Below are 11,605 nucleotides of genomic sequence, written 5' to 3' on the forward strand. Positions count from 1 at the left end.
ATGAATATCGAAAGTGATGTAAGGAGACGTTTTAGTGAAAGTAAAAGCTATGTTGGTGCATATGATCATGGTGCACATGCTATTGAAATGGATAGATTAAGTGACATCTCAGATTTGAACACGATTGATGAATATTTTCACGAGAGTACTTCAATGGAGATACGGGCCATGGAAAGAAGTGTGGATTCAAAAACCAGAGTGAAAGAAAGCTTAAATGAAAGTAACTTAAAATATCTTGCTGATCACTATGAAAGGATAGAGCATACTTTGCGAGAGCTTAGATACGATGATGATTTGCTTGATCAGAAGCTTACAACTGAGCCTATGAGTAAATATGGAATTAGGGCCAATTCCATCGGGGAGAGGGGAGAAATAGAAAAAGCTAAACGTCTCAGGCACTTTGACGATTTGAGTGAGACAAAACTGAAAGGTAGCTATAAAGCTTTTGATATGAGGTATGATGTGATGAAAGATGTAAAGCACAAAAATGTTCAAAACGAAAGTTCTCGTGATTTAAAGACTGAAATTAGAAGTTTAAGATTGGACCAAGAGGAAATTAAAAGTCAATCTAGTAGATATGAGCGTGAAAGTTTGAAACTGAAACAGTTACAAATGGAGGAGGATAGAAAGCAGCGATTCATGATGGAAAATAGACAGAGATTGAACTATGAAATGGAAATGAAGAGAAAAGCGGAACATGAGTTAGTAGAAAGAATCAAAATATTAGAGCAACAAGAGTTGGAACTCAATAAAAGAAGGAATGAAAATGAGAGAATTGAAAGAGATTTAGAAATGAGCAGAGAACATGAAGAGGAATTGAATCATAGATTAATATTATTGAAAGAGAAAGAACAGTTGCTTCTGGATAGAGCTGATAACAGAAAAACTGAATTTAATGATCGAAACAAAAAGAAAGAGGAAAGATTGAAAGGTAGAGAACAGAAAGCTGAAAGCGTTATGTATAAAGTTGGTTCACCAAAGATACCAAACTTGAACGGAAATCATTTTGAGCAGTGGAAAGTGGATGTTTGTAGTATTCTAGAAAGTAATTCTTATCCAGATCATGCTGTAGTACAAGCAATTAGAAACTCATTGCAAGGAGATGTAAGACAAGTTCTCTTGAATCTTAAAACCACTGCTAGTGCTGAAACGATAGTGAATAAGTTGAAAGAAGTATATAGTAATGTGAAAACAGGTGATAGAGTAGTAACGGAGTTTTATTCAGCAAAGCAAAAAGAAGGAGAATCGTGTTCGTCTTGGGGAGTAAGAGTAGAAACATTGTTTCAACAGGCTGTTGAAAAGGGTGAAATTGATGAAGAGAAACGAGATAAGAAGTTGAAGGAAAGATTTTGGAGAGGATTGAGATCTGAAAAAATACGAATGACCACTAGAGTGGCATATGAAAGTAAAGACTCATTTGAATGTTTAAGGAGAAAGGCTAGGTCAGAAGAAGAGGAAGAGAATAGTGAAGTCAGAGAAGAGAATACGCGTAGTGCATCTGTAAATCAGATAAGGGATGAAAGTGGAATGAAAGAACTCTTAGAAAGATTGAAATCCATGGAGATAGAAATGAAAAGGTTGAAAGGGCAAAGTACTAGTTATAGAGGAAATAATTACAACAGTAACTTCAGAAGACCCTTTAGAGGAGGGTACAGAGGTGGAAATAGAGGATTCAGAGGTAGAAGTGACGATGGGAAAGAAGAGCAGAACAAGGAAACAGAAAAAGGACCAGAGCAGAATGAGAAGTCTTTAAACGAGAAGAAGCTTTTATCGGGGGGCACGATGGAAGCGAAAAAGTAGATAGCCCCATCAGAAATTCAAAGAATAACTTACATGAGAGATTAGTAGGGAAGTCGAATGAGAACTTTGTTGAAATAGAAGGGCAGACAGTTAAAGCGTTGATAGACACGGGGTCTATGATAAGTACACTATCAGAGGAGTTTTATTTGTCCATGAATGAAAAGCCTAATTTGAAAGGCCTAGATGAGTTTGAATTGAACGTTACAGGAGAAATGGTCAACAGATACCATATGGTGGTTATATTGAGGCCAACGTTAGTTTACCTAACACTGATATGCCACCATTAACAATACCTCTGCTCATTGTTAAAAGCACAGAGTATAACAGAAAAGTACCTGCAATAGTTGGCATGAATGTTATTCGTGAATGTGCCGTGTGGTGTAAATGCGAGAATGTAGACGACATTCCTGATGAATGGAGCATGGCCTTTGAAATGTCGTGTTGTTCTAGTGTCGGAGTAGTTAAGGCTACCAAAGATTTTTCATTACAGCCGATGGAAGTGAGAACTGTAACAGGTCTGGTACGAAAGACATCAGAGATAGAATCTGCTGTAACAGAGAACTTCGATAATGCATGGTCCAGATAAACCCACTATAGGTCCAAGAGTTGTTACACTTAGTAACCCAGGGAAAACTACAAGAGTGCCTGTACGTGTGTGTAATCTTTCAGCAAAGGTTTTGAAAATCAAGGCTAAGACGCCTATCTGTCAATTACAAGAGGTGAAAGTGCTTAGATCAGCACCAATTTTTGAAAAGAAGAAAGACGCCGAAGAACATGAAAAAGAAAATAAGATACTTACCTCTGAAGTTCCCTCCGCCTCTGTCCATCAGCAAACCGCACCTGAAAAAGAAAACATAGATAATGAAACAAAGTGTGACATGAATGATTCTCCTTTAACTAAAGAGCAAAAGGAAAGGGTATTAAAGTTATTCGACAAGTGGGAGTCGATATTTCCCAAAACATCACTCGATCTAGGAAACACATCAGCAGTGAAACATCGAATAGTACTGACGAATCCAGAACCTTTCAAAGAAGCGTGTAGAAGAGTACCTCCTTCACTATTCCAGGAAGTGAAACACCACCTGCAAGACATGTTGGATATGTGTGCGATCAGAGAATCAAGCAGCCCCTTTTCGTCCAACGTCGTGATCGTTCGGAAGAAGGATGGCACCATCCGATTTTGCATCGACTTCCGGAAACTCAACTCCCGCACCAAGAAGGATGCCTACGCACTTCCACGCGTCGAAGACACGCTACATATGTTGTCGGGAGCGAAGTATTTTTCTAAACTTGACCTCAAGTCAGGTTACTGGCAAGTGGAACTTGAAGAAGATGATAAAGAGAAGACAGCTTTTCAAGTCTGGGGTCTAGGATTCTATGAGGCGAACCGTATGCCTTTCGGCCTCTGTAATGCGCCAGCGAGGTTCCAACGCCTTATGGAACGTTGCATGGGAGACCTCAACTTGAAAGACTGCCTAATCTTTCTGGACGATATCATCATCTTCAGTCAGGACATCGATAGCCACCTTGATAGACTCGATGCCGTATTCCAACGCCTTGCCGACTATAACCTGAAGATCAAGCCTAGCAAGTGCGAGTTCTTCAAAGAGGAGACTACGTACCTCGGTCACGTTGTATCAGCTGAGGGGATCAAGGCTGATCCGAAAAAGACGGAAGCCGTCAATAACTGGCCCAAGCCTAAGTCCACAAAGGAAGTCCGGCAGTTCCTTGGTTTCGCCGGCTATTATAGGCGCTTTATTCGTGGATTTTCGACTATAGCACGGCCTCTTAATGATCTTTTGATTGTACAACCGACCAAGAGGAAGACGGGTTCTAAGACCCCGAGGAAGATCAAGAAGGTACCATTCCAATGGTCAGAATCACAGCAGAAGGCATTTGAGGAGCTGAAGGCACAGCTTACAAACCCTCCAGTGTTGGCCTACGCGGATTACAGCAAGCCGTTTTCGGTGCATACTGATGCCTCATCACTTGGTCTTGGTGCCGTATGGTACCAGCGTCATGATGGGAAGGAGCGGCCCATAGCATACGCCAGCAGAAGTTTAAAGCAGAGCGAGCGCAGTTATCCAGCGCACAATCTCGAATTCCTTGCCTTAAAGTGGTTGGTCACTGAAAAGTTTCACGACTATCTTTATGGCGGGAGATTTGAGGTTGTGACTAGGGATGCAAACGAATATTCGAATATTCGAATATTCGATCGAACGTTTAGTATTCGAATGTTAAAATCGGTATTCGAATATTCGATTATTTTTTTCAAAAAATAATGATATAAACCTTGGATCTTTAGGGCAGTTGTTGTGTTTAAAATTATATTGTCTTGTTTTTACAACAATACGCATCTTGTGCCTGAGGCGTTAACGAGATGACAATCGAGTGTGCGTCATGTGTCAATTAGGGATCGATCGTAGGGTACTATAAACAGTGTCCATAATTGTAAAATAACTGGCTATTAGGAAGTAACATCAAACAAGTTTAATTGATTTTCAGTTCTTTTAAATGACCATGCCAATTAAGAATTTAAGGAAGCGGCCTTCACACCCTCTTGTCAGTTTGCCTGCCAATTAAGCTGAGCAATATTGCTCAAATCGGTGATTGATATTATACGCTGAAAGTAGATACCACTTCATTCCTTCAGAATATATGTTCGCATAACATTATAAGTTAAACTTATTATTATTATTATTATATATTAGATTTGTATTTCTTAACAACGTAAAAGATGCCAGCCACATCTGAAGTATGGACTTATTTCACGCGCTCTGTTGACAAGAAATCTGTCACGTGCAAACTATGCAGTGTGAGGTTGTCGTACATGGGCACGACGACTAATCTCTGGAATCACGTGAAGGCTAAGCATCCGAGTTCTCAAAGTGAAAGCAGTAAACAGCAATCAATGAAAAAGTTTAGCGTTTCTGGTCTTAAACATGATTTGTGTTTTGGGTGCTTTGGGCAAAAACTGCAGCTGGCCATCAAGCCGGCATTAGCTCTCCCGGATGTCAACAGGGTCGTCTCCAGATGTCGTAAGCTGGTCGGGCACATCAAACACTCGACTACATTGACGGCCGAAATGCGCAAGCGCCAAGCTACTCTAAAGGTGCCCAAACACGAGCTGGTGTAGGATGTTACAACCCGATGGAACATCACGCATGCTATATTGGCCCGGCTGAACGAGCAACGCCGCGTCCTGTCCAACCTCATGCTGGACACTCGGGTACCCGGAAGGCCGACCAGCACCTGTCGTTGAAGGACGGCGAGTGGACCGTCGTCTCCGAGCTGAGTGACGTACTCCGTCATTTGACTGAGACGACTTCGTATATGTCAACGGAGAAGAACGTGTCATGCAGTGAAGTTTATCTCATCGTGACAAGTCTTTTGGACAACACACTCCGTGCATGCGAGGCTGATTCTCATGTCGTCAAGGAAGTGAATGGTGTTATTGCTGCTGAGCTTCGTCGCCGCTTCCGACCTTCGAACGATGCCACCGCCACATCCACCCTAGTCCTTGCCGCTCTATTGGACCCCCGCTACAAAGACCTGGACTTCCTGTCAACGGAACAGCGGCGCTACACGGAAGACGCGCTCGAGAGTAGATTGGACGATGTTCCATTTCGGTTGCCAACCCCGACGAGAGTGCGTCAACACCCTCCAAACGACCCCGTCTTAGCTTCATGGTTCCAAAGACGACCAAGACGGCTAACGACGAGCTGCGTCGGTACCGGCACGAATCTTCCGACGAGGAGGCCACTCCACTTGCATGATGGAAAAAGAACGAGGGACGCTTTCCTCGCGTTGCACATGTTGCTCGCCAACTGCTTGGGATACCTGCGACGTCTGTGCCATGAGAAAGAATTTTCTCCTGCGCCGGACTCATTGTTAACAAACTTAGAAACAGACTGTCATGTGATCTTGTTGATAAGATAATATTTCTGAATAAGAACAAGGCCATCATATGTGATGATTTTATCGATGAGTGATTTCATTGAATTGTACGTGCTTGTTATGTGCTTGTTATGTGCTAGATATGTATTTCATATGTCGATGTAATAATATTCGACACGCTGCTATGTATTGTATTGTATTACGATAACACTAGAAACATTCGACAGATAAAGAAAAGGGTATCGTGGTTTATAACTAAAATTAATAGATAACTATAACTTTTTAAAGATTCAATTTTTATCGAATATTCGAATATTCGATCGAAAGAATTACCGAATATTCGAATATCGATTTTGCCATTCGTTTGCATCCCTAGTTGTGACGGATAACAATCCGCTCACGTACGTAAACACCACTGCCAAGCTGGATGCCACTGGACATCGATGGCTCGCTGCGCTTTCCAACTATGATTTTACGATCTCTTACCGGAAGGGAGCGAATAACCAGGATGATGATGGCCTCAGTAGGAATATTCCGACCGATGTCATTCACGCCGTCAGTCATGCTGCGACAGCAGAGACAGTACCGCTGTCAGAGACGGTACGCAATCCGGAATCGACACCACCCAGTCATCATGTGGATATTCCAGATGATATACTCAGTGCCCATAGTCTATCCTCTACGGATTGGCACAAGGCACAAGTCCAGGACTCGACCCTCTCACTGATTGCAGACCATATATCACGCGGAACCCGACCGGCTACGCCGATGGACCGACATATGACTACATATCTGAGGGAGTGGAACCACTTTATTGTGCTTCAGGGTGTGCTGTATCGGAAGTCCAACCTCCATACAGAAGAACGCCTCCAGTTGCTGTTGCCAGAGAACCTCCGTACCGAGATATTCAAGGCGCTTCACGATGACCTTGGTCATCAAGGACGCGACCGGACGGTTGCACTCTTCAAGGAGCGATTCTACTGGCCTGGGATGGACAGTTTTGTCGCTGATGCTGTCAGGAACTGTGGACGTTGTATTCGCCGGAAGTCCCGCGCATCTGTGGCAGATATGTGTCCAATCACGTCTACAGCTCCGATGAACATTATCTGCATCGACTATTTGTCATTGGAGCGGTCCAAGGGAGGCTTTGAGAACGTCCTTGTATTGACAGACCATTTCAGCCGGTATGCTCAAGCTTACGCCACACGCAACCAGACTGCGAAGACCACCGCCAGAAAATTGTTTGAAAATTTCATCGTGCACTATGGTTTTCCCGCAAGAATCCACAGTGACCAGGGAAGGAATTATTAATCTGCGCTCATCAAGGAGTTGTGTGCCCTGGCAGGTGTGGAAAAGACACGCACTACGCCCTACCACCCCATGGGTAATGGAATGGTCGAGCGGTTTAACCAGACGCTACTCAAGATGCTCGGGACCCTTGAGGAGTGTCAGAAGCTTGACTGGAAGTCTCATGTATCGGGTCTGGTGCACGCCTATAATGCCACGCACCATGAAAGTACAGGGTTTTCTCCGTACTTTCTGATGTTTGGGAGGCACCCCAGGCTCGCTATTGACGCTTTTCCTGGGCTCCCCACTGACAGCTTGTCGTCGAGCACACATTCGGAGTACCTTGGTAAGCTGCGAGGACCGTCTCCAGTTCGCCTACGCCAAGGCCCGGGAGGTAGCAGCGAAGACCTCGTCGACGAACAAGGCCACCTACGATAGCCGTGCCCGCAGTTCTGTGTTACTGCCAGGAGACCGTGTTCTAGTCCGCAACGTGTCCATCAGGGGGAAACAAAAGTTAGCAGATAGATGGGAGCCACATCCGTATATTGTCATCGACAAGCCCATTGATGACATACCTGTATTTGAGGTGAAACGCGAAGGAGCACGGTATAAGAAGTCTAGGACTCTGCATCGTAATCTACTCCTTCCGTTCATGTCTACCACTGACAGGGATGCTCTTGTAGATGATGTAAGAGCGGATGACAATGAGGCATCAGATGTCAGTGTTTGTGTGGATGAACGGGAAGATGATAATAATGGCGGTGTACAGGATGATGATGACGACAACGATGTGGATTCCGTACCTAGATTTGCTACCCCTGCCAGAGAACATCCACAGGATATTGGTATCACCCCAAGACCAAAGAGGATACGGAAGAAGCCGACCTGGATGACTACAGGTGATTGGAAAGTGTGAGAAGTGACCCTTGAGTGGTGTTAAGTGGAGTACAGATTTTAATGAACTTTACTATTTTAGCAGAAGGTATGCGTGATACGTGTAAATTGCTAATGTTGACATATGTTATACGTTGTCATTGTTATTTGTGGAAATGTATGATTTTCAAGCCCATATCTAGAAGAAGATATGAGTTTGGTAGGTTTTGATACAAGGTACTTACCTTTTGTAATACTTACCTGATGTATTAAGTATGGTATGAAGAGTACTTACCTGTAGTTGATACTCACCTTTGGTAAGTGTCCGTTGATCGCCCTTAGATCTGCATGAGTAGATGTTTATACTTACCTTGGGTAGTTATAAGTTGTATTTCGTACAGGTTCATATTTACCGTATGATCTGTATGTAGTAGAGATTGCTCTAGTTGTTGAGTTCCCCAATTACTCTAGTTTAGTTTAATACTTAACCTTCTAGATGTAGATACGCTTACCTCTGGTAATGTGCATATTATTGAGCGGTAGCCTAGCCAGCGTGCACATATTGATTTATTTGTGTGCTTACTATTCTTTTAAATTTGCATGTTTTCAGTATTTTATATATTTTCAGGCTGTATAACGGAAAAGTCAGGAGCCTTTTTATTAAGCAGGGGGAGTATGTCACAGGACATGTGTTGATTGTATTGAATACATTAATAAAATATATTAAATTTGCATTAAGTCAGGAGTCTTTGTATTTATTACATCCACGATATTCGTATTATTCTTATTTCCTATATTTCTACTTTTGTCCTTACCTTGATCCAACTTAACTCCGCCCTAGGTGTCCTGTGATCATTATTTTACTCTACATTTTATTCTACCATTGTTCGTACTAACCTGTCACGCGTGATTGGTCATCAGGTGTCGAGTGTGTTAATCTTTGCACTTGCCTTCCTGATTTTATAGTGACCAGTCACATTATTGTAATAATAAAATATATAGGATATTTTGATTTGTTACAGGTTAGTACATTTTTGGTATTTAATAAGCATATAATATGTGTTGAAATATATCTTAATAACAATTAACATCTGATGTAATTATATCTTTACATGAGTATTATAACTATATAAGTATATAGCCTGAATCTCGTTTGTATTAATATCTACATGTTTGTTATTTGTATTTGCATTGTGCATTTGTAAATCGGCACTTGCCTTCCTGATTTTATAGTGACCAGTCACATTATTGTTATAATAAAATATCTAGGATATTTTGATTTGTTACAGTGGTTACTCTACACAAACGGATCCTAATTAAAAATATATGCCGACTGGGCTACGTCGACACATGCATATGCTACTTACGGACATATTACAGAATGATATTATTTGTTTATTTCCTATATTTAATCTGGATTGTAACTTAACTGACTTAATATTCGCACCCGCTATCAATGTACACGCCGTTACGATTGTGTCTGTCTTGGGTATTGATGATTATGGTATAACATTATGGTAGTTGATTTATGTGTATATCGGGTAAGCGTAGGCCTTTTTCGACCATACCTTTTTCGACCATAGAAGTTGCGAGGAAAAAGCTATAATTATTTGAAAAACTTTGATCTTGTTTTCTGACTGTCAATTACCCTCCTTGCTTGTGTCGATTTAAATCCAAATGCATGTCCGATAACCCTATCTGATAATTCCTTCGATTTATCAACATGCAAGGCTTCTGGTCCTCATCACTAACTTTTTTTAAAGGAGTTGGCATGTAAACTAGCAAAACCCTCTATGTTGCCTTTTCAATTATTGCCTTTGCATGTGTAAGAACCTAAGAAGCCGAATTCACCCATGTATTTGTTCATAAGAATAACGACTATTTCTAGTTTGCGATTTATGGAGCGGTATTTGGGTCAAAAATGAAATTGGCAATGTGTTAACATTTGAATGTTTTATTAGTAATCTCTACAATACATTCCATTCATGTATTGTTTAAATCGTTGTTATAAAGTGCTATATCGTAATTTACATTATGTTTTCCATGTTTCATGAATATACATTGTCCGTATCATGCTAGCGAATTTCACGATGTTGCAAACCGCTATGTGTCTAATGCTAAACACCAAACCGCTATGTGGCAGACGCATTACGGCAAACCGCATTACGCTTAAACTGGATTTCGATTACGAAACTAAGCATGTCCATATTAACAAATCACAGTGAAGATATGTCGTTATAAATAAAACTCGTTTATTTAAAATGCAGAACTCTATTCCTCAAACTTCTAACTCGAATCTGCATTATTCTAAAACTGCAAATTGAATACGAAACCAATCACGAGCTTGTAAATGATAGCTCCATCTAATAAAAGTAAAGTTACTTCCCCTTGATTTAAAATTGTCATTTACTATAAGGAAACTTGCGCGCTTTCACTAAACACATGGCTGGTTTAGGAAACATATTTTGTAAATCAAGAAAACAAGACCGATGTAGCTACGTTTTCAAAATTTAGGTAAGAAACACATTTATTAAAACATATTTCTGTATAAAAACTGGCTTGCCATCTTTTTTCTAAAATGTCTGAAATTAAATGTCATCTGTTTCGCAACCCGTTTGAGCTTCCAGTAGCCTAGGCCTCCCAGTGCCTGGTGACTGTATTGGTTTTGTCTTCTCGCAAATATAGCGGGAAATTGGCTTTAACTAGAGTCCCTTGCGTGCGGGGGCATATGGTGTGTGTGTGGGGGGGGGGGGGGTTAACTAGCAGATCGTTCCCACAGGGCAGAGATTTAGTCTAAAATAATAGACGTGTTATACGGGATTCTTCCAATCCCTAACGTCTAAAGGGGAATGTGCAAAAACGATTGAAATTGTTTTAAGTGAAGTATTTTATGGTTGAAATTGATCATAAAGAGTTATATTCATATTTTACCATGTACGTGAAATGTTATTTTGCACTAAACAAGCATTTAATGCATTAAAACAAGTTGTTTACCTTTCCAATAAAACGAAAGTTGACTGACACAGACAACAATTAAGCGAAGGGGAACAACTCGATACAATCTTAATAACTCGGCCTCCTCCGACAAAGCTTCGAGATAGACCTCGTTATACAATCGTAACAACTCGGCCATGGCCAAAGTGTTCCGAGCGATTTAAAACTGTGCCCTGAAGCCTTGCAGGTGCCCTTCATGTAAATATCGTTATGTTTTGACAGAATGAAATGAAGAAAAGCCGTCAAAACTCATAATTATAAGTTGGATATTTATTTTTGGTGTACGGAACTAATATAAAATAACATTATCTGGTAATAATTCTTGTTTTTATTATATTTTATAGACGCAATGTGCTTTAACCCGGAATCCCGATCGGAACAACTACCCACTTTTGATACTAAATAATTTGTACGTGAAGGATTTGCCATATCAAAAATCTAAAAAAAATCCGTCAACGTACAATTATTTGGACTAGGCAGAGATTCTGCCCGGGCTTGGCTGGACCGAAAGTCAAAGTCCCCGCTATTCCCCGGACCTCGGGGGCCTAGGTTACAATTAACTGGTGCATGAAGGGTTTGGGTCTCTCAGAGCCACCGCTTATATTTGTGCATGGTACAAGATCTTTCTCCTCTCTTCTGTTTCCCATTGAGCCACCATTGGACCTAAGACGAACCGGGGATCTTTCTATTCATGGAATTGAGGATGTTTTATACCACAATGAACTAGGCAACCTTGACGCACCTGACATTACTG

The 11,605-nt window shown here is 41.2% G+C and overlaps 1 protein-coding gene across 1 annotated transcript; it reads left to right on the top strand.

The window, feature by feature from the left end:
• On the top strand, positions 1-1,800 carry LOC128237728 (trichohyalin-like). The gene has a single exon (XM_052953310.1). The coding sequence runs from the start codon at positions 1-3 to the stop codon at positions 1,798-1,800; it is 1,800 nt and encodes a 599-aa protein (XP_052809270.1).
• The last annotated feature ends 9,805 nt before the right edge of the window (positions 1,801-11,605 follow it).

This window comes from Mya arenaria, chromosome 6 (genome assembly GCF_026914265.1).
Source record: "Mya arenaria isolate MELC-2E11 chromosome 6, ASM2691426v1".
Classification (NCBI taxonomy): Eukaryota; Metazoa; Mollusca; class Bivalvia; order Myida; family Myidae; genus Mya; species Mya arenaria.